This window comes from Daphnia pulicaria, chromosome 1, assembly GCF_021234035.1.
Source record: "Daphnia pulicaria isolate SC F1-1A chromosome 1, SC_F0-13Bv2, whole genome shotgun sequence".
NCBI lineage: Eukaryota > Metazoa > Arthropoda > Branchiopoda > Diplostraca > Daphniidae > Daphnia > Daphnia pulicaria.
This window is the reverse complement of record NC_060913.1, coordinates 28,877,404-28,901,063: the sequence shown is the minus strand read 5'-3', so window position 1 is coordinate 28,901,063 and position 23,660 is coordinate 28,877,404. Positions and strand designations below refer to the sequence as shown.

Here is a 23,660-nt window from a genome sequence, read left to right as displayed (position 1 = left end):
AACCCAAGACTAACGGTTATACACATCACAAAGTGCTTAAACAAAAGGAAAACGAGTAGCGTCAAACAACGAACAAGGAAAACTCATTTGATTATTTACTAATTATTATTCCCGAGGTCTAACACTGTTGGCTCCCCCATGTGCGAATCTTTTTCTTTTTTGAGAACGAATTCCTCTAAACGTGAAACTCTGCATCCGTTGCACAATCCAATACTGCCACGTATTATTTGAGCCAGAGTGAAGCTGGAAAAAAAACAGCTCGATTACACCGGATTAAACACGTCAGTTTGGTTTTGTTGAACTTGCTGCTGAATCAAGAACTTATTGTCATGGCGAAATTCTTTAAAAGTACGCGAAATTTAAATGGCGACGAATACAAGCAAAAGTTACGTTTCGTGCCCAACGCTGATAAGGAACCAAAAGTGGGTCACGAAATCTCGGAACCTGCGATTTTTCGATTCTTACTCAACGAAGAAAAAATGGAAAAATTCGATGAAGCTAAAGTTGAAATACATGAAATGCTGGACGTTTTAAAAGACATCGACAAACAATCGAAAATAACTCAAGTCGAAATCTACCAAAGCAGCATGCACTCAACGACAGATTTAATCAAAGCATTTCACGTTTTCATCGTCTTCAAATCAACAAGTGAAACAGCAGCAGACGATGCTGGAGTCTATTATTGGTGGTCGTTGGAAAAGAACACGGAATACATCGCCTTGCAACGATCACGCAAGGAAGAAAACGTTAAGAACAAGTTTGAAGGCAAACGGCGGAAAAAAGTTGAGCCCATCAAAGAAGATTTGAAAGGAAAAGGTACGATTAAAGATCTATTTGCAATTCTTTGGGCCCAACAGGTGATTGCAGAAAAATATCACATAAAGAAATCCAACTGCCAGTCGTTGGTCAGATTCGTCGGTCAGCAAATTACCAACATCGGATACAAATACAAGGGGAATTTCAAGTATTCTCAAGGCCGGAACAAAAAAATGTTGAAATTAATCAACGTCATAGACCGAAGAGGTTGTTCTGATCGGTCCCTTTTATTCCATCTCATTGAAATGGGAAATACCGACCTTGTTGATAAAATAGTAGCGAGTGGCAAGTACGACATCAACGCCTTCGTCTACCAAAACAGTGGTCATTCGTCTATAAAAACGACTCCACTTCACTTAGCCATTAGTTTGAGGAAAACCAAAATGGTTAAACATCTTCTCAAACCTCCAATGAATGCAGATCCTACAAAACGCGACGCAGGGAAGAGCGCCCTTTTTTTTGCTGCCAGCATGTTCGGAATGAAAACAAAGATTATTGATTTGCTACTGGCACATGACAAAGTCAATGTGGATGATGTGGACGAAAACGGAGAAACGGCTCTCCATTTGGCCGCTTCTGAATCCAACTTCCTCACTGTTAAAAAATTATTAGAAAGAAAAGCCAATCCCAACATTTTCGACAAAATCGGTAGGTCTCCTCTTCATGTGGCAGCACATGATAGATACGGTATCACTGTCATCGATTTGCTCCTAGCTCATCCCAAAGTCAAAGTTGACGATGTAAACGAATTCGGAATAACTGCGCTTCATTACGCCGCTTATGTATCCAACGTCTTTGTTGTCAAACACTTGATAAACAAAGGAGCCAATCCCAACCTTTTCGACAAAAAAGGTGTGTCTCCTCTTTATTTGGCAGCACAGCAGAGAGAAGGTAATCCTATCATTGATCTACTGCTGGAAGCTAAAAAAGTCAAAGGCATATGCAATGTCAACGATCAAAATAAACAAGGAAGGACTGCACTTCATTACGCCGCCGCCTATTCCAATGAAATCACGGCCGAGTATTTAATCAAAAAGGGCGCAAATGTCAATTGTCGAACCAATATTGGCGATACTCCACTTCACTATGCTGCACTTGGTGCAAAAAACATGAAAATCATCGATGTATTACTCAAGAATCTTAAAAAAAGATATATTAAACAGTATAGAAACGATGAAAGACTTTTCTTTTTCGCCAGGCATAACTTGCACGGACTAGGCAATATAATTCTTGATCGATTAATGGAAAAGAGCATCAAACCTCCGTGTAGTACTAAAACTGACGATTGTACTGGAGAATCCGACGAGGCAACAGGCGTCAATACTCGCCGTTCCGTAGACAAAGGCGCCGATCCTTCAGTTGACTTGACGGGATTTGATGGCCTTCATTTCTTAATAGCGCGAGTCAAGATATCACTGGGAATCTATGACAATATCAACGGCCGCGATCAAAATGGGGAAACTCTTCTTTTAGTTGCAATACGCGCCAACAACGTGGATTGGGTTAGAAATTTGCTGGAAAGAGGAGCCGATCCCACCATACGAAACAAAGATGGCTTCACTCCATTTTATGTAGCAGTGATCAACCATACAGATCCCGAGATTCTCAACATACTTCTGGAAAGTGGAAAAGTTGACATCAATGAAACAGCACCTAGTATAATTTACTATGACCATAATAGATGTGGATATGGAATGACTGCCCTACACATGGCAGTCAAGGAATCCAACACAGCTGCAGCAGATTTTCTGTTAACAAGAGGAGCTGACCCAAACGTCACTGATATATATGGACGCACTCCACTTCACGTGGCGGCCGGATATGCAAAAGACAGCATGACCGTCCAACTACTTGTCAATCACAAAGACGTTGATGTCAACTTGCGCCATGGGCTATATAGTGCGCTAGATTACGCAGAATCCAACAAGCACGGGTTTGGTGAAAGAATTGCCAATCTGTTGAAAGAGAAAGGTGCCGTGGGAAGAGAAAACAGACTGCCCAAAGGAAACATCGAAACGAAAAATCCTGATATATCCTTAGAAAAACTTGTGAATTATACTTCCAGCAATGCTGCCGACGAAATTGAAAGCGTTTTAAGCGACGCCACAGTACCAATTGAGGACAAAATCGCTAGAATTAACGAGGAACATTTGATTTCAGTAATTATAGATTCGGACGTAGAAACACTTCGTCTTCTATTGAAAAATGGAGCAGATATCAGCAGCGCACGGGGAAAATATGGAATGAATGCGCTTCATGTGGCATCACTTAAAGGAAAGACGACGGATCTCATCGACGTCATTCTAGAAACTGCAAAATTCGACATCAACGGAGTCGACAGCGGTGGAGACACTCCTCTCCATTATGCAATAATGGGATCTAATTCTGCAAGAAATGCCCCTCACCTGATTCGATTGGGAGCCGATCCCAACGTTGCCAATAAAACCAGAGTCACTCCACTGCATTTGGCGGCCAAAAATGAAGAGACGGCGGAACTCATCGACATCATACTGGAAACCGGGCAATGCAACATCAACACAGCCGAGGTAGCCTACTAAACTAGCCGACAAACAGGGGCCCACGCTACTAATAATTCATTGAATTAATTTTACTAATACTAATTGATTTTTATATAGGCTACCGCGGCTGTGAACCCAGTTGACAACGACGGAAGGACTCCACTCCATTACGCAATTGAGAGACTCGACCCGGTTACAATCAATGCTCGTCGTCTGATTAAAATGGGAGCCGACCCAGGCATCGCTGACAAGAACAGAGTCACCCCTCTTCACATGGCAGCGAGAAATGAAAATGCAGAGTCAATGGATCTCATTGAGATCCTCCTCAATACCGGAGCGGTGGACGTGAATTGTGTCGACAATCAAGGCCGTACTCCTCTCGCTTGTGCTAGGGACAACAAACACGGACTAGGCGAGAAGATTATCGCCCGACTAAAGGAATCTGGCGCAAAAGAATAGTAATATAATATCCATTTTTCATTCTACCTTCTCCCAACCCCTAAAAGAAAATCTTGCAAAACAATGATGCCAGTAGTAACAGCAGTAAAAATAATAAGCCTACAATAAAATGACTTGATTATCTCATTCCTACTGATATGGTCCTTACGGTTTGAGCACCTTTAAACGCCTTTAAATGCAAACGTTACATTTTCAATCGTTAATTCGTTATTATTGGCTTCTCCGTCCCTGTTGGCCAATGTTCTTTAGACGAACTGGGGTATCAACAATGTCTTTCAGTGAATAGAAACTTCTCAATAAACTTTTGACGCGCTAATGGCGTCCCAGAATATTCCCTAGTGTGTAGCACTACTGTATATAGGCTAAAAAAAGACTGACGTGAACTGCAGTTGCAAGCAGTTTGCTGTGCGAGAATCAATCTCACATTTTACTTTTCTTCCGCACGCAGACACGCCTCCTTATCGGCGCCTCATTCAACAGCAGGAGTACAGGGCACAATCCGGAGACGAGAGGAACGCCGGCAGAACATTTCCTGGATCCCATTGTTTTCGTTAATAGTAGTGAAATGGATAGCTTTAGATATAGTATATAAAATCCTGATGTACTTGGTGTGAGACTTCATAACTGTTATTTTAATTTTCTCAATTTCAACAGCTTTAAATATATGCAATATCCATCAAGAATCAACAGCATTCGCGTGTACAATTTAATATAATCTTTGAATTAAACTGGTTTAAATTTATCGTCTTATCTATCCGTTATAGTGTTGGTTTGGGCCTTATTTCCATAGAACACTGTAATATATTCAACATAGAATTTTCCTGAATGTTGCATTCCTTGGAATTGCCCTTCCAGCACACTACCTCCAACTAATTTGCATGCAAAACTGAACAACCCTTTCCGATAACCTGGCAAAAATCAAGGCTTTATCACAAGGCCCTTTGGTAAACTGTAAAATGGAATGGAATTAATTTGCCAGTCATATATTTATGAGTGCCTAACATGGAACCTTGAAAACTTCAAATATTTAAGCATTCAAATGGTTACGGTTATAGGTAGGAAAAATATTAACCGTCAGGTCGTTGAAGTCGATGGTTGTCAGCGGGGCGTTTTGGCCCGTCGACTGGCGGATAAAAGTTGAACGCGCAAATCCCAGACGATGGCCGGTCGCTCGACACCGACACCAGAATCTCACCGGGTACTGCATCAGGTCGTTTTAGCGAAGTTTCGCCCATCAAGACGGCCGACTACCCCACATTGGCCTCCCGCTTCTGGCCGAGTCCGCGGGTCCCGGGCCTTGGACAGCAATGGCTATATGGTAGATCTCTTAGCAGACGTTATGCGGGAAAGCCAGCTGGTGGATGCAGATGCAGCCATCGTTGGAGTTCATCTCCAACTATGGGCTGGAGGAGGTAGCGGCGCCTGTGCACCTCGCCGATGTCTTCGCCGTCTTCGCAGCCCGGCCGGGATCACTGGTGCACCGAATTCAACCCCTGCTAATGGTGCTGCTGTTGCACCTCACGCTGCCGGGCCTGCGCCTGCTGAGTTTGAGAGTCCCAGATGGGATATTTAAAACGTCTTAGATATCCCACGACGGAGTCGGAGCGAATGTGTCCACCACGTACAAGTGATTATTTCCAATTATTTCCTATTTGGTTGAATTAATAAATGAAAAATCCCGGCCAGCAATTTGGATAAGTGCAAGTAAGTAAATGCCAAAGAGGAGGAGTCCGTCCACCGTTTCTAGGATCTGGACGCGGGCCGACTTGGATTTTGGCTTCCGCCTCCTGGGCTCGGTCCACCTGATCCTCCTACAGGGAGACTCTACCTCCATTTCGAGTTGAGTTTGAAGTGTCACTTGTCGTCCAGGCTGGTGGCCAACTTGTACCGGATCGAGTTATTCTCGTCCAGCTCCAATTTCGGGTTGTACAGGTACAGGGCGTAAAAAGTGCGGGTTGGGCGTCAACTTCTCCCGCAATCGACTCAGCCCGCAGACGTCAGGTCCAGCAGTCACTTGGTCAGGACTGATGGAGACTCTTGCGACGGATTGGATTGGACCCTAGAGGCCCCGCACTGTTAAAAATGAATTTTTTTTTCGACATTATGTATATGTCTAAAATAGAGACATGGTAACGAAAAACGATAGCATATATCGTTTTCAAAATTTTCTGATATAAGTATTGCTAAAACTGTAATAATAAATTACGTAATAAGACATTTACGAGAAATATATATTTTATGGCCGAAAAATGATATAATATATTACAAAATGTGATACTTTTTTATGTCGAAATCAATATGCGTATTAAAAACAATTTTTTATAGTCAAATTTGTTATTAAAATGTACTATTTTCCGATATTTAAAAATAAAATCATATTCGTTAAAATGAAATCTTTATTACTGATTTTCAAAAAACAGATATTGATACTTCTTTTTAATGAAATAAAACATTTATTAAGTACTATTTTACAACAATCAAATATTACTTTAACTGGGACATAAATTAATAACCGTATTATCTTATCGAGAATCGCGAGTAGTTTAATAACCTGCCCTATAGAGCTGCCCCCAAATCACCTGAACAATTACACCAGAACCATATTGCTATATATTGTTAAAGTATCTCAGTGGTAGAGCAGTGGTCTGGTAAATCAAAGATCTATTGGTTGGTTCGATTCCCATCTTCAACTTCTCTACTGTAAAATGTATCTAAAATAAATCAATTGTCACATTTAAAGCTTTCATATAACTGAGCGCCGCCAACGGTATACTCAATAACCGGATATTTCTGTAATAAATATGCGTAATAAATTTTTTTTTGTTATGGGTTACATGCATCTATATTCACGGTAACAGGGAATTTAAAATGTTTTAAAGAAAGATAATTAAAATATCATTTTTTAATAATTATATAATACACTTTTAGGCATAACTATCGTTTTTTAAAAACAGTTATTAAAAAATGTCTTTCTGGCGGAAATCGGTTTTAGAGATTTAAAAAATCGAAAAACGATATTCTTTTTTAACAGTGCGCACAAGTTCCTTGAAGGCCTCCTCGACGGCCGTCTTCTTCCTGACGTACAAATCCTCTCCGACGCAAACCAAATGCTGGGCCCCTTTCAAATTGCTGTTGGGTAAACAAAAATCGAAAAAAAATATAATTAAAGAGCAAATAAAATTGAAGATAATAATTAAAAATGGAAAAATATTTTGACTACATTTGACAGATACAGTAGGTGTTGCGCTCAAGCTGAGGAATGGTAATGGTCACAAACTCACATAAGTAAACAACGCCTCAATGAAACGAACAAGGAGAACCGCGGGGGAAAATTAAGTCACCAAGGGTTTGAAAGCGGCCATCATGAACTTCATTTCCTCACCCTGCCTACCAAACCTAAATACTTTGAAATAATTCGTCCCATATCGACCGTGCACATCAGGGAAGAATAACATGCGCACAACATTAAATATGTCGAATGAACTGAAATCGATCGAAAATAAAAATGGACCTTGTTGCTCTTATTTGACCCAATTACTCGCTTGGCTTCGCAAAATGCATTTGGATGACGTAATTGTTGCGTCAAACAAAAACAAGAAGTCAAGTAAACAGCGGAAATATTTTCCATATAATGTTCTTGATATGGAAGCGAAAAATGCAAGGACCTCAATGGGCTACAGAAAATGTTTTTACTACAAATAAAAAAAATAATAAAAACCGTGCTATTGACGATACAAAACAAAGTGCCCACAGCTACACAGTTACAGTTATTTCAACTGCTTTTAACAAAATTCAAGCGAATGTGTGCGTTGATGACAAAACTGTCTATAAACATTCAAGCGGCGTCACCCTTCTGGGCTGATTTTCAAGGGCGGTGAGCACAAGAAAGACTGTTCTCCAGTGTTATATCATTTTTCTTTGGGGTCAAAGTCAAAATTAAAATATTTCGGCTTCTTCTCTTACTGCATCGAAGGGGGAAAAGTGTCTCGCATGGCTGATGTCTCATGTTGTTGTTTAGGGTAGGCCGGGGTAGGCGAAAAAATGACCGGCGACGTTTTTCGGAAGTCTAATAACATAAAGCAAAAATAAGAGAAAAGCTTACCGCGAAGTTTTCCTACTAGTCCTGACGGCAGCGAGAAAATTACACGCTATCCATGAGGTCAGTGATTTCCACAGAACAGTTGCTTGGTTTTCAGCCTGCTTGCGGGCAGGCTCGAAGAGGGCTCTAATATTGACTGTGAAGGTCCAGCGAACGACGACGACGTCTAGGACGTCTTTTCGACGTTTAGGATGACGGATGTCGTCTAGGACGCCTTGTAATGAATACAAGTATTAAGATGGATCTTCAGGGGGTTAGACATTGCAGTGACTTGGTTGCCGAAATCACGAAACGCCAATCGCCGATTTACCTAAAATCTAAATAAGAGTAAATAAGATTCTTGAGTTGCTTAAAGTCATGACTTGGCATAGGTTCTTAAGTCCACTCCGACAATTGCACCAAATAATGAAAGCCAAATGAATTCGAGGCATGGCTATAGTAAAGTAGGCCTAACAGAAATACAGCTAATACGAGAGAGGCAGCGATAGAGTCTTTGATACGAGTAGAATAAGAAAAATTGAATATCATCCGCTCACATCACGGCAAAATGAAATAGTAGATACACGGAGATCGTTTAAGTTGCGAGTGCGTATTGAAAGGCAAAATTAAGTGAAACGAAATCGACTCTCAAGCTATAGGGCATCGAAAAAGTTAAACAAAACGACAGACCCAGCACTTTACTTAAATTTGTCGAATAAATTGAACCACTTGATATACTTAATAAATAGAAACAGGCTATGTCAACAAATATTTTGATTTCGTTTCCTACCTGTGGTGTATCTCGTGTCATCTTCCCATCACGAGGCCTCGGCAAAGAGGTGCTGGGAAAATTGGCCAATCCTTTTCTCAATCCAGGACTCCGTCAGATGTCGTAATCGCAGCGTCAAGTAAACCTGTTGACCAATGAATTAAAGAAGACCCATTACATTTCATATGAATTATATTTACTTTAGCTTGAGATGAGTCAGGAAGTTACCAACACAAAACTAAATAGATTTGAATTATTACCAATAATTTTAATGTCTTGATCATACAATTAAAAATAAGTTTTACCTTATGCTATGAATCACACAATTTGTATGGGCCAAAATAGAGAAAGAGTCGCTCACCGAACCATTAGAGTCGTATACATAGGCTAATAACTAATAATCATTTCGGCTGGGCAGTTTATGTTAAATGCATTTGCGTGCATGCACTGGGTCGTATAATTGCGAGCCCGAAGGGCGAAGCTAATAATCGTATACGCAGAAAAAAAAAGGCCATGTCACTTTGTATGTCTGTCTGTATGTCCCGCTCCATAGCTCGGGCGTTTTACGACAGATTTCGGACTTTTTGGTCTTAAAAATTACACAAAAAATATGCGGTGCGACCAGAACAAAAATAATTTCATTAACTTAATTAGTTCTCCCGTAAATAATGAAAAACTGCTAAAATAATTGTTTAACGGCTTGTGACATCTTGCGGTGGCGACTACAACTTTTTCACTTAATGACTAGTGACATCTTGCGGTGGCGACTACAACTTTTTCACCTTAGGTTTAAATTCCACTTTCCATTCTTAACGTGCTTTTCATTTATTTTAGTTGTTAAGTTAAAAAAAACGTGTTAAATTTAAAATTAATTCTTTCTTGTCGAATATTTTTTATTGAAATATATTCGTTATGGATGGTTAAACATGATTAAAAACCACCAGATGTCCATAGCATCGCCGTGATGACGCAATCTTTGATGACCCAACCATGACGCAATAACCAGATTTGTATTTAAGTTTTGCAGTTATTAAACTTAAAGATGGTTATTTTTAAATTCAATTATTGAACTTTAAGTGTAAAAATTTGAAAATATGAGTTGAGCAAACTAAACGTAAATAACTTGCAAGGATATTGGACTGTGACAGAAAAAACCCGTTTTAAAACCAAAAAGTCTGTGAAGAACAGTGTGAATTGTGAATAAGTCCGACTTAACAATAACCCCTGAATTTGTCATTTAAGACAGTTTTCAACTGGCTTACGACTATCCCTTCGCGGCGAGCTGATAAGCTTGCTTTTCTATCTTACTGGATCAGAAGAATCCTAGGTTTATAGAGGATCCTAGGATCCTATAATGGTTTATAGAGTAATTTTAAATGTATAATTGAGCTTGTCACTTGTCAGCAGATCTGTCAAAAAACACAAGAAAAGACTAAACAGCATCCCAGGCTTGGACTTTCTTTCATTTTAATGGGTAAACTAAGCTGAATTATACATTTAAAATTACTCTATAAACCATTATAGGATCCTAGGATCCTCTATAAACCTAGGATTCTTCTGATCCAGTAAGATAGAAAAGCAAGCTTATCAGCTCGCCGCGAAGGGATAGTCGTAAGCCAGTTGAAAACTGTCTTAATTAACAAATTTTGGGCCTATTGTTAAGTCGGACTTATTCACAATTCACACTGTTCTTCACAGACTTTTTGGTTTTAAAACGGGTTTTTTCTGTCACAGTCCAATATCCTTGCAAGTTATTTACGTTTAGTTTGCTCAACTCATATTTTCAAATTTTTACACTTAAAGTTCAATAATTGAATTTAAAAATAACCATCTTTAAGTTTAATAACTGCAAAACTTAAATACAAATCTGGTTATTGCGTCATGGTTGGGTCATCAAAGATTGCGTCATCACGGCGATGCTATGGACATCTGGTGGTTTTTAATCATGTTTAACCATCCATAACGAATATATTTCAATAAAAAATATTCGACAAGAAAGAATTAATTTTAAATTTAACACGTGGCACACGTGTTAACACGCATTTAACAGAGCTGGCCTTAATTTAGAAATATTCGAAATTTTCAACGTACGTCATTCAGTCCATCTTTTCTTACCAAATGCATTAAGCAAAAAATTGATTAATCATGCAGTGTATTTTAAAATTCTCAAAACTCCCCAAATAACCATTACCCTTTCTTAAAATCGAAACTTTTTGCGTTTTTGAATTCACGCCCTTTCCATTTTGATTAAGCCGTCTTAATCGAGCGTGAAATTTCTTCAGATAGAAGCAATCCCGAAAAGTGAGTGTAATGGGAAGGGTCGTCATAGAGATACTCTCCATACGATTCCCACGCCGTGAGCTCTACCCAAACTTTATCTCCCGCTTGTAAATTCAATGTAGATTGCAGTGTTAGCGGACTGTTTTGAGTTGCTTTGGTATTGGCCTCTTCAACCCATCCTCTCCCGACTTCTTTGCCGTTCAACAGCAGACGTGCCCCGTAACTGAAGACGAGCGTTGACGATTCCGGGAATTGCACAAGTCCAGAGAAGGAGAAAAAGTAAATTCCCGCGCGAGGAGCCGTGAATTTCCCTGATGGTAAATCCATAGCTCCTCCGATATTGACCTGAGCAACTTCGAATGGAAGGGGAGTGTTTTTCTTATCGAAAGATCGGTTTTTCTGGACGTAGAAATAGGTAGGCGATGACTTAATTTCAGCATAGCCAATAAACGTCTGGAAACCTTGGTAGATCCACCACAAAACAAAACAAACGTAGTAACAAGTAGAAATTATTTAGACCGAACATAGTGTAGATGAAATGAAGCTTACTAGGATCGTTTGGCTGTTTACGGAAGTCGCATAAAACAGTTTCGATATATTTAGCTCCGATAATCAAGTTGATTCCGCTGGAAGGCTGTCCTATTGTCTTTAAATCCGCACATGATCGTGGAATTTTCAGTTTTCCCTGCCTGAGAACACTAGCGTTCTCTTCTTCTAATTCAAAGCTATGTTTATTGTTGCTTTCACTTCGGCTCTGTTGAGCAGTTGGAAGTGATTTTTGTTGTCTCGTTTGAGCATCCATTTCAGCAAGCTGAGCTTTCATTTGTGACGCTTCTGCTTCCAAATGAGTTAGTTGGTCTCCTAATTTTTCCACACTTTTTTTCTAAAACGTATTAGAATGCAATATACAAATAGGCCTATACACTAAGTATAAAAGTAGAATATTGAAATTTGAGTGGCTTACATGCTGTTGCTTAAATTCTTCTAACTGAATATCTTTCGCTGTCAAAACGCTCTTCAATTCCGCCTTGCATAATAAAGAACACATTTTTCAGTACAATTTTATAGGTTGATGGCAACGCGTACAGTTCAATGATTATCTTACGAAATGTTGTTGCATCTCTACCAGTTGTTGCTCTACGGTGAGGACAGCAAGAGCGTAGTTCGACACAGCCAATACGAAAATTCCTAAACGGATTGCGGAGAGGCAAGCCATGTTGTAGCAAAAAAGTAACGTACCTGCTGAGAATCCTCGAGTAGATCTGTCGCAATTATTAACGTTACCTTGTTTTTTTATAGAGACCAATCGACAGTAACCCCTTATTATTCAGATTTGGGCCAAGTGACCAGGCGTAACACCTGCGGAGTGCAGATGTTAAAACAAATTGTGTGTCAATACTCTGGGCATGCACTACTATATGCCTAACAACCTTGTTTTTTTTTATAGAAACCAATCAGTAGTTAGTACCTGTTAATCCCTTATTATTCAGATTTGGACGAAGCGACCAGGTGTTAAAACCAATTGTGTGTCAATACTCTGGGCATACACTAGTGTGTAATATGCCTAACGACCTTGTTATTAATACGACAATTTGCCTTGAAGGTATTGTGTGAACAGCTGCGCTTCGCGGATGATAAACGAAACGCCGAAATTTTTGTATTCGCAGCTACTAATTTCCACCCAGGCAGCCTTATCGATGAAAAGCTGCTTTGCGGTTAGTTTTTGTAACATCAATTGAAATCCCTTCCTTGAATAGATTGTAAAGCTTATACCCAGTAAATCGAATTATCGGTTTTCGCTGCAAGTGTTGAAATGTGGGTTTTTTGTAAATTCGGATCACGATTTAAACGTTAAAGACGAATTTACTTAAATTTGATTGAGACGATGATAACGACTGTAACTATGTCGCTCTAGATTCACAGCATTACATAATTTTTTTAAATGTTGAATAGGCGCTTGAAAATGTCACTTTTTCGTTGTGTTTCCACAACTCGCATTTAACGTAATAATGTTGAAACGTTCATGTAAAAAAGAATTTCTTTTCCTTTTTTTGTGTTGCAATACTTGATAAGTTATGCTTTAAAAGCATATTATTATTGCTAGGGATTTCAGTCTGTTGTCTTGGTCCATTTAGCGTTGCCATAACGACGTTACAAAATTGAATGTGCATACGATACGAGGACCCTACACAGTGGTTAGTATTTCATTCAGTGATTCGTTTGCAAGATGAAGCCTGCTGATAATAGATGACTGAATTTTAAAAAAAGCGTTGTATTTTCGGGAATCGTGACAGGATGCTGTGCGAAGGTTGTGCGGAATTGATAATAACGATTAATTAAAATTTGGGATTAACATATAACAGTTGTCACGTTAAATAAAATCGAGTTTGAATTTTTTTAAATAAATTTCGAACAGAGGTACATAGAGTAAGTTACTACACATGTAATTGTTAAATGTAAAACGAAGACGAAGGTGTTAGTTTGAACATCCATCGCTGTTTAACTTGATCTATAATTAATGCTGTATATAGTTAAAACTAATCACTTTGAAGTATCATTTATTTACAGAGATTGAAGTCGTTTAAAACGACTTCAATCTAATCAAATAATAATCAAAAGATTCAAAACGACTCGTTTTGAATCTTTTGATGTGCCCTGCGAATATTTTTGTGTAGGTAATTTAATTTCTAGATTTAAAGACACCAGTATAACCATATTTTTTTAAAATGCAGGATCTCAGTATCCGGATTGTTAGCTGACAGTTTCTTGGACGACCTCTCGAGAGCTCGATGGCGCTTTTGACACAGCATTATAAGATAGAAAAGCAAGCTTATCAGCTCGCCGCGAAGGGATAGTCGTAAGCCAGTTGAAAACTGTCTTAAATGACAAAATCAGGGCCTAATGTTAAGTCGGACTTATTCACGATTCACACTTTTCTTCACAGAATTTTTTGTCTAAAAACGGGATTTTTCTGTCACAGTTCAATATCCTTGCAAGTTATTTACTTTTAGTTTGCTCAACTCATATTTTCCAATTTTTACCAATAAAGTTCAATAATTGAATTTAAAAATAACCATCTTTTAGTCAAATAACTGTAAAACATAAATGCAAATCTGGTTGTTGCGTCATGGTTGGGTCATCAAAGATTGCGCCATCTCGGCGATGCTATAGACATCTAGTGGTGATTTATTTTGATCTAAAATAAAAAAGTTGTAGTCGCAACCGCCAGATGTCACCAGTCGTGAAACAAATATTTTAGCAGTTTTTCATTAATTACGGGAAAACTAACTAAACTGGTCACAAAACTAAATAGATTTGAATTATTACCAATAATTTTAATGTCTTGATCATACAATTAAAAATAAGTTTTACCTTATGCTATGAATCACACAATTTGTATGGGCCAAAATAGAGAAAGAGTCGCTCACCGAACCATTAGAGTCGTATACATAGGCTAATAACTAATAATCATTTCGGCTGGGCAGTTTATGTTAAATGCATTTGCGTGCATGCACTGGGTCGTATAATAATACCATAAATCACTTCAACCTTAACTCTTCTATACTGGGTTCTAAATCATTGCCAGTTCGGACACGAAACTATAATGCAACCGCTAATGAAAACAGCAAACCATCAAAGGAACACAATAAATCGGACCATTGAAGGCTCGGGAAGATGCTTTACTGAATCACACCACAACTCAACTCGCTCGCCAAAAGCCCAAAATAACAGAAAAACAAACGCCCGTCCTCATCACTTCATGGCGTCAGACAAAATACCCAACTGAAGTCTGACTGATACTTAGTTAACGAAATCTATTCACTGAAGGTAAGAAAAGGAGGACTGGTACGCAAATGGTCCGTCATTGAATGAAATGGTGACACAATTATTCGCCGTGAAATTGAAAAAAAAAAACGGCCGGAGGATTTTGTGAAACGTTTCAGCGCAGAAAAGGAAAAATTCAATCGAGGTCAGACCACGCCCCACGGATAATAACGCCAATCGATGAAGGGAAGGTGGCCTTTTATTCGATTTGGTCACTCTTCCCTCATTCAAATCACACAAGACGGACAGGAGGATATCCAAAAATAAAACTTTACGTTTAACACAATTGTGTCGAATAAATTAAATTAAAGGCATTGGCTTCGAAGTGGATAAGATTGGGACTGATGCGGTCGGAGGATAACAGATTAGCAGTCTGTCGACTTTATCACTTGGCCACGACGTCTACAGATTGGTACACTCTACCACGAATAAATAAAAAAATTTATTCACCTGGATTTCCAATGAATTTCCCGGAATTTCCGACGGATAGGCAACCCCTGCGACGAATCCCGGACAATAAATGCGTTGGTCTGTCGGTAACCTGAGAAGTTATGACCTGATGTGAAATTAAAGAAGCCCAGACATGAAAATGTAAATTACCCGTATGTCGAAAACGTCAAGTGACGATTCTTGCACGAAGTTTATGGCCAACACTTGGGTCTGTGAGTTCCGTTTCCACTGGAACTGTTGGACCACTTGAATGAGATCCAGCTCCTTTTTGAAACACGTTCAGGACTTCAGGTGGAACGAAAAATCGAATGAATAGAGAACTCTGTCCCATTTCATTCAAGCAAGTCTTTGGCATTGGTGCTGACTCCTACCTCAATCAAATTAGAGTTATTCCTTAAACAATAACCAGCAGATTTGATTGTCTGTCATTTGTAACTCACTCGCAGATCAATTTCGGCATGGGAGCGAGAGAGGTTTAAACACCATCGTGCAGTGTGAGGGACAAATTCATTCAGTGTCGCCCATGGAAGTAATGATCCTTTCTCACCCCGAAATGTCGTCGTTGCCGTCGGTCCCAGCCACGCGCTCAACTGAATTTAAAACGACAAAAAAAAATTTAAAATAGAAATTGATGAAATTTTTTAAAATTCTGTTCACTGAAAGTTCAAAGGAAGGAAAGGGAGGACTGGTTTCTAGAATGTTAGAATGGGGAAGAAAAAAAAAACAAGAAATATTATCACGACCGGTAATTGCTAGTGAATTACATTCGGCGAACAGGACGACACAATGTTTTGGGTTGGAATTGATGCTGTTCTCATGCTGTTCTTCAGGAACAGTCAGAGAGTAAAACGTCCACGAGTATTCAACGCAAACCAAGATAGATTTAGCAAGATTGGATTTTTCACAAAATCAGGGCCTAATGTTAAGTCGGACTTATTCACGATTCACACTTTTCTTCACAGAATTTTTTGTCTAAAAACGGGATTTTTCTGTCACAGTTCAATATCCTTGCAAGTTATTTACTTTTAGTTTGCTCAACTCATATTTTCCAATTTTTACCAACAAAGTTCAATAATTGAATTTAAAAATAACCATCTTTTAGTCAAATAACTGTAAAACATAAATGCAAATCTGGTTGTTGCGTCATGGTTGGGTCATCAAAGATTGCGCCATCTCGGCGATGCTATAGACATCTAGTGGTGATTTATTTTGATCTAAAATAAAAAAGTTGTAGTCGCAACCGCCAGATGTCACCAGTCGTGAAACAAATATTTTAGCAGTTTTTCATTAATTACGGGAAAACTAATTAAGTAAATGGAATTATTTTTTTTCTGGTCGCACCGCATATTTTTTGTGTAATTTTTAAGACCAAAAAGTCCGAAATCTATCGTGAAACGTCCGAGCTATGGAGCGTTACAGACAGACATACAAAGTGACATGGCTTTTTTTTTTCTGCGTATGCGATTATTAGCAGCTTCGCATTTATGCGATTATTAGCAGCTCAGCTTTTGTAGAGATCTCAATGCTTATTCTATGTATTACCTTCACAGCACACATACGTACATACACAAGTAGGTAAAGAAGAGTACAAAAGAGGGTCTTACTCTCGAGCTTGATGAAGGAGAGCTGAAAGAACTCTGATTTCAAGTGCCAAATCTGCGAGTATTTATACTCAATAGGCTTGGTGCATGAATAAGGGATTTGTTTGAAAAAAAACCATTAGAATAAGTTTTTCACGCTGATTCTCATGGTATTTTTTTTATTGCGAGCCCGAAGGGCGAAGCTAATAATCGCATACGCAGGAAAAAAAAAGCCATGTCACTTTGTATGTCTGTCTGTAACGCTCCATAGCTCGGGCGTTTTACAACAGATTTCGGACTTTTTGGTCTTGAAAATTAAACAAAAAATATGCGGTGCGACCAGAACAAAAATAATTTCATTTATTTAATTAGTTTTCCCGTAATTAATGAAAAACTGCTAAAATAATTGTTTTACGACTAGTGACATCTGGCGGTTGCGACTACCACTTTTTACTTTAGGTCAAGACGAAAAACGAATTTTAGAAAGACGAAAAATAGATTTTTGGTTATAGCGCTGGAATGATAATGAAGAGGGCCATGGTTCAAGTCTCATTATAGATTTACTTTTTTTTAGAATAAAAATATTGTTTTGACCCATGAACTTTGTGAACCATGACTCAGACAAATCAAAATTTTGCGATAGAATTTTTTTCCAGAAAATTTCAGAGAAAAAACAAAGAATTTACAGAAAAGTTCTGAAAAATTAGGAAGGCATTTAGCAAAAAGTCCGACTTACCAATAGGCTCTGAATTTTTCATTTAAGACAGTTTTCAACTGGCTTAAATCCAAGAAATTCCAAGAAAATCCAAGAAATTCAAGAAATTCCAAGTGGCTTAAGCAAAAAATTGATTAATCATGCAGTGTATTTTAAAATTCTCAAAACTCCCCAAATAACCATTACCCTTTCTTAAAATCGAAACTTTTTGCGTTTTTGAATTCACGCCCTTTCCATTTTGATTAAGCCGTCTTAATCGAGCGTGAAATTTCTTCAGATAGAAGCAATCCCGAAAAGTGAGTGTAATGGGAAGGGTCGTCATAGAGATACTCTCCATACGATTCCCACGCCGTGAGCTCTACCCAAACTTTATCTCCCGCTTGTAAATTCAATGTAGATTGCAGTGTTAGCGGACTGTTTTGAGTTGCTTTGGTATTGGCCTCTTCAACCCATCCTCTCCCGACTTCTTTGCCGTTCAACAGCAGACGTGCCCCGTAACTGAAGACGAGCGTTGACGATTCCGGGAATTGCACAAGTCCAGAGAAGGAGAAAAAGTAAATTCCCGCGCGAGGAGCCGTGAATTTCCCTGATGGTAAATCCATAGCTCCTCCGATATTGACCTGAGCAACTTCGAATGGAAGGGGAGTGTTTTTCTTATCGAAAGATCGGTTTTTCTGGACGTAGAAATAGGTAGGCGATGACTTAATTTCAGCATAGCCAATAAACGTCTGGAAACCTTGGTAGATCCACCACAAAACAAAACAAACGTAGTAACAAGTAGAAATTATTTAGACCGAACATAGTGTAGATGAAATGAAGCTTACTAGGATCGTTTGGCTGTTTACGGAAGTCGCATAAAACAGTTTCGATATATTTAGCTCCGATAATCAAGTTGATTCCGCTGGAAGGCTGTCCTATTGTCTTTAAATCCGCACATGATCGTGGAATTTTCAGTTTTCCCTGCCTGAGAACACTAGCGTTCTCTTCTTCTAATTCAAAGCTATGTTTATTGTTGCTTTCACTTCGGCTCTGTTGAGCAGTTGGAAGTGATTTTTGTTGTCTCGTTTGAGCATCCATTTCAGCAAGCTGAGCTTTCATTTGTGACGCTTCTGCTTCCAAATGAGTTAGTTGGTCTCCTAATTTTTCCACACTTTTTTTCTAAAACGTATTAGAATGCAATATACAAATAGGCCTATACACTAAGTATAAAAGTAGAATATTGAAATTTGAGTGGCTTACATGCTGTTGCTTAAATTCTTCTAACTGAATATCTTTCGCTGTCAAAACGCTCTTCAATTCCGCCTTGCATAATAAAGAACACATTTTTCAGTACAATTTTATAGGTTGATGGCAACGCGTACAGTTCAATGATTATCTTACGAAATGTTGTTGCATCTCTACCAGTTGTTGCTCTACGGTGAGGACAGCAAGAGCGTAGTTCGACACAGCCAATACGAAAATTCCTAAACGGATTGCGGAGAGGCAAGCCATGTTGTAGCAAAAAAGTAACGTACCTGCTGAGAATCCTCGAGTAGATCTGTCGCAATTATTAACGTTACCTTGTTTTTTTATAGAGACCAATCGACAGTAACCCCTTATTATTCAGATTTGGGCCAAGTGACCAGGCGTAACACCTGCGGAGTGCAGATGTTAAAACAAATTGTGTGTCAATACTCTGGGCATGCACTACTATATGCCTAACAACCTTGTTTTTTTTTATAGAAACCAATCAGTAGTTAGTACCTGTTAATCCCTTATTATTCAGATTTGGACGAAGCGACCAGGTGTTAAAACCAATTGTGTGTCAATACTCTGGGCATACACTAGTGTGTAATATGCCTAACGACCTTGTTATTAATACGACAATTTGCCTTGAAGGTATTGTGTGAACAGCTGCGCTTCGCGGATGATAAACGAAACGCCGAAATTTTTGTATTCGCAGCTACTAATTTCCACCCAGGCAGCCTTATCGATGAAAAGCTGCTTTGCGGTTAGTTTTTGTAACATCAATTGAAATCCCTTCCTTGAATAGATTGTAAAGCTTATACCCAGTAAATCGAATTATCGGTTTTCGCTGCAAGTGTTGAAATGTGGGTTTTTTGTAAATTCGGATCACGATTTAAACGTTAAAGACGAATTTACTTAAATTTGATTGAGACGATGATAACGACTGTAACTATGTCGCTCTAGATTCACAGCATTACATAATTTTTTTAAATGTTGAATAGGCGCTTGAAAATGTCACTTTTTCGTTGTGTTTCCACAACTCGCATTTAACGTAATAATGTTGAAACGTTCATGTAAAAAAGAATTTCTTTTCCTTTTTTTGTGTTGCAATACTTGATAAGTTATGCTTTAAAAGCATATTATTATTGCTAGGGATTTCAGTCTGTTGTCTTGGTCCATTTAGCGTTGCCATAACGACGTTACAAAATTGAATGTGCATACGATACGAGGACCCTACACAGTGGTTAGTATTTCATTCAGTGATTCGTTTGCAAGATGAAGCCTGCTGATAATAGATGACTGAATTTTAAAAAAAGCGTTGTATTTTCGGGAATCGTGACAGGATGCTGTGCGAAGGTTGTGCGGAATTGATAATAACGATTAATTAAAATTTGGGATTAACATATAACAGTTGTCACGTTAAATAAAATCGAGTTTGAATTTTTTTAAATAAATTTCGAACAGAGGTACATAGAGTAAGTTACTACACATGTAATTGTTAAATGTAAAACGAAGACGAAGGTGTTAGTTTGAACATCCATCGCTGTTTAACTTGATCTATAATTAATGCTGTATATAGTTAAAACTAATCACTTTGAAGTATCATTTATTTACAGAGATTGAAGTCGTTTAAAACGACTTCAATCTAATCAAATAATAATCAAAAGATTCAAAACGACTCGTTTTGAATCTTTTGATGTGCCCTGCGAATATTTTTGTGTAGGTAATTTAATTTCTAGATTTAAAGACACCAGTATAACCATATTTTTTTAAAATGCAGGATCTCAGTATCCGGATTGTTAGCTGACAGTTTCTTGGACGACCTCTCGAGAGCTCGATGGCGCTTTTGACACAGCATTATAAGATAGAAAAGCAAGCTTATCAGCTCGCCGCGAAGGGATAGTCGTAAGCCAGTTGAAAACTGTCTTAAATGACAAAATCAGGGCCTAATGTTAAGTCGGACTTATTCACGATTCACACTTTTCTTCACAGAATTTTTTGTCTAAAAACGGGATTTTTCTGTCACAGTTCAATATCCTTGCAAGTTATTTACTTTTAGTTTGCTCAACTCATATTTTCCAATTTTTACCAATAAAGTTCAATAATTGAATTTAAAAATAACCATCTTTTAGTCAAATAACTGTAAAACATAAATGCAAATCTGGTTGTTGCGTCATGGTTGGGTCATCAAAGATTGCGCCATCTCGGCGATGCTATAGACATCTAGTGGTGATTTATTTTGATCTAAAATAAAAAAGTTGTAGTCGCAACCGCCAGATGTCACCAGTCGTGAAACAAATATTTTAGCAGTTTTTCATTAATTACGGGAAAACTAACTAAACTGGTCACAAAACTAAATAGATTTGAATTATTACCAATAATTTTAATGTCTTGATCATACAATTAAAAATAAGTTTTACCTTATGCTATGAATCACACAATTTGTATGGGCCAAAATAGAGAAAGAGTCGCTCACCGAACCATTAGAGTCGTATACATAGGCTAATAACTAATAATCATTTCGGCTGGGCAGTTTATGTTAAATGCATTTGCGTGCATGCACTGGGTCGTATAATAATACCATAAATCACTTCAACCTTAACTCTTCTATACTGGGTTCTAAATCATTGCCAGTTCGGACACGAAACTATAATGCAACCGCTAATGAAAACAGCAAACCATCAAAGGAACACAATAAATCGGACCATTGAAGGCTCGGGAAGATGCTTTACTGAATCACACCACAACTCAACTCGCTCGCCAAAAGCCCAAAATAACAGAAAAACAAACGCCCGTCCTCATCACTTCATGGCGTCAGACAAAATACCCAACTGAAGTCTGACTGATACTTAGTTAACGAAATCTATTCACTGAAGGTAAGAAAAGGAGGACTGGTACGCAAATGGTCCGTCATTGAATGAAATGGTGACACAATTATTCGCCGTGAAATTGAAAAAAAAAAACGGCCGGAGGATTTTGTGAAACGTTTCAGCGCAGAAAAGGAAAAATTCAATCGAGGTCAGACCACGCCCCACGGATAATAACGCCAATCGATGAAGGGAAGGTGGCCTTTTATTCGATTTGGTCACTCTTCCCTCATTCAAATCACACAAGACGGACAGGAGGATATCCAAAAATAAAACTTTACGTTTAACACAATTGTGTCGAATAAATTAAATTAAAGGCATTGGCTTCGAAGTGGATAAGATTGGGACTGATGCGGTCGGAGGATAACAGATTAGCAGTCTGTCGACTTTATCACTTGGCCACGACGTCTACAGATTGGTACACTCTACCACGAATAAATAAAAAAATTTATTCACCTGGATTTCCAATGAATTTCCCGGAATTTCCGACGGATAGGCAACCCCTGCGACGAATCCCGGACAATAAATGCGTTGGTCTGTCGGTAACCTGAGAAGTTATGACCTGATGTGAAATTAAAGAAGCCCAGACATGAAAATGTAAATTACCCGTATGTCGAAAACGTCAAGTGACGATTCTTGCACGAAGTTTATGGCCAACACTTGGGTCTGTGAGTTCCGTTTCCACTGGAACTGTTGGACCACTTGAATGAGATCCAGCTCCTTTTTGAAACACGTTCAGGACTTCAGGTGGAACGAAAAATCGAATGAATAGAGAACTCTGTCCCATTTCATTCAAGCAAGTCTTTGGCATTGGTGCTGACTCCTACCTCAATCAAATTAGAGTTATTCCTTAAACAATAACCAGCAGATTTGATTGTCTGTCATTTGTAACTCACTCGCAGATCAATTTCGGCATGGGAGCGAGAGAGGTTTAAACACCATCGTGCAGTGTGAGGGACAAATTCATTCAGTGTCGCCCATGGAAGTAATGATCCTTTCTCACCCCGAAATGTCGTCGTTGCCGTCGGTCCCAGCCACGCGCTCAACTGAATTTAAAACGACAAAAAAAAATTTAAAATAGAAATTGATGAAATTTTTTAAAATTCTGTTCACTGAAAGTTCAAAGGAAGGAAAGGGAGGACTGGTTTCTAGAATGTTAGAATGGGGAAGAAAAAAAAAACAAGAAATATTATCACGACCGGTAATTGCTAGTGAATTACATTCGGCGAACAGGACGACACAATGTTTTGGGTTGGAATTGATGCTGTTCTCATGCTGTTCTTCAGGAACAGTCAGAGAGTAAAACGTCCACGAGTATTCAACGCAAACCAATTACTGAATTTAACGTTGCTGGTGGTCCAGCAAAACACGACGACGTTGACGGGACGCAGATAGGGAAAGATATAGGAGCACGGCCAATAGAGAAGAATTGTGAATGATTGAAACTAAGCTGGGAGCTCTCAATTTCCAGCCGTTACGTGTACTGAGCGTCAATTTCTTGCGCATTCGACGCGGCCCAGACGTCATGTCCAGCATTCACTTGGTCAGGACTGGAAACTCTTGTGACGACGTCTTCTCGTCCACCCGCATCCAGCTGAGCCGATTGAATGAGTTGACGTGCTGCAGGGCCCAGATGCTGGATGTTGTCGCCGAGGCTGATCTTAAATAAGACCTGCTCAATGGCCGGCTCCATATCCATCGCGACCTAAAATCAAAATCCTAACAAACGGGTATAAAGAATTTCGATTATCTTCTATATAAAATCATTTAAATGAAACAAATGGCACGCCTGTGATTAGGCAATTGGCGAAGGACTTCCAGCATCCACGACATTAGCTCGCTGATCCGAGTCGGCCAGCCGAGAGAGGAGGAACAGGAATGCAGCGATTGAGACGGGCAGTAAATATTGTCCAGCAACTGAGAGAGGCCAGGCCGGAAGAGCCCGAACCGCTGCTGGTGCTGTTGCCGCCGGCGCTCGATGTTCGCTTCTTGACTTTCGTGATGAGCTGGACGACGAAAAGTCGAAGACGTAGTGGACGCAGAAGACCTGAAACGCCGGGATATTCCTCACACGC

General features: G+C 39.0%; 3 protein-coding genes and 1 long non-coding RNA gene across 9 annotated transcripts; 1 reads left to right on the top strand and 3 right to left on the bottom strand.

Moving 5' to 3' along the window:
* The first annotated feature begins 329 nt into the window (after nucleotides 1–329).
* On the top strand, nucleotides 330–4,477 carry LOC124321152 (serine/threonine-protein phosphatase 6 regulatory ankyrin repeat subunit C-like). The gene is made up of 3 exons (XM_046784067.1): nucleotides 330–3,362; nucleotides 3,453–3,793; nucleotides 4,243–4,477. Coding segments are annotated over exons 1-3 (3,375 nt in total). The 3' UTR covers nucleotides 4,244–4,477.
* Nucleotides 4,478–10,776: 6,299 nt separating this feature from the next.
* LOC124327545 lies at nucleotides 10,777–12,482 on the bottom strand. 3 transcript variants are annotated; one of them, XM_046786524.1, is made up of 6 exons: nucleotides 12,390–12,482; nucleotides 12,206–12,280; nucleotides 12,027–12,109; nucleotides 11,886–11,948; nucleotides 11,471–11,804; nucleotides 10,777–11,382 (listed from the first exon to the last, which is right to left on the bottom strand). In XM_046786524.1, the coding sequence occupies exons 3-6, from the start codon at nucleotides 12,039–12,041 to the stop codon at nucleotides 10,889–10,891; spliced, it is 906 nt and encodes a 301-aa protein (XP_046642480.1). In that variant the 5' UTR covers nucleotides 12,042–12,109; nucleotides 12,206–12,280; nucleotides 12,390–12,482; the 3' UTR covers nucleotides 10,777–10,888. The 3 variants fall into 3 exon arrangements, with proteins under 3 accessions (XP_046642480.1, XP_046642472.1, XP_046642468.1); XM_046786516.1 differs by lacking the exon at nucleotides 12,390–12,482 and having other exon boundaries at nucleotides 12,206–12,296; XM_046786512.1 differs by lacking the exons at nucleotides 12,206–12,280; nucleotides 12,390–12,482 and having other exon boundaries at nucleotides 12,027–12,198.
* A 5,139-nt stretch (nucleotides 12,483–17,621) lies between these two features.
* LOC124327568 lies at nucleotides 17,622–19,327 on the bottom strand. 3 transcript variants are annotated; one of them, XM_046786553.1, is made up of 6 exons: nucleotides 19,235–19,327; nucleotides 19,051–19,125; nucleotides 18,872–18,954; nucleotides 18,731–18,793; nucleotides 18,316–18,649; nucleotides 17,622–18,227 (listed from the first exon to the last, which is right to left on the bottom strand). In XM_046786553.1, exons 3-6 carry the CDS (start codon nucleotides 18,884–18,886, stop codon nucleotides 17,734–17,736), a joined length of 906 nt encoding a protein of 301 aa, XP_046642509.1. In that variant the 5' UTR covers nucleotides 18,887–18,954; nucleotides 19,051–19,125; nucleotides 19,235–19,327; the 3' UTR covers nucleotides 17,622–17,733. The 3 variants fall into 3 exon arrangements, with proteins under 3 accessions (XP_046642509.1, XP_046642500.1, XP_046642491.1); XM_046786544.1 differs by lacking the exon at nucleotides 19,235–19,327 and having other exon boundaries at nucleotides 19,051–19,141; XM_046786535.1 differs by lacking the exons at nucleotides 19,051–19,125; nucleotides 19,235–19,327 and having other exon boundaries at nucleotides 18,872–19,043.
* A 2,716-nt stretch (nucleotides 19,328–22,043) lies between these two features.
* LOC124327630 lies at nucleotides 22,044–23,148 on the bottom strand. Of its 2 annotated transcripts, none has more exons than XR_006916205.1 (3): nucleotides 22,482–23,148; nucleotides 22,192–22,412; nucleotides 22,044–22,132 (listed from the first exon to the last, which is right to left on the bottom strand). It is a non-coding gene; the product is annotated as an uncharacterized LOC124327630 (long non-coding RNA). The 2 variants fall into 2 exon arrangements; XR_006916204.1 differs by having other exon boundaries at nucleotides 22,192–22,408.
* Nucleotides 23,149–23,660: the final 512 nt, after the last annotated feature.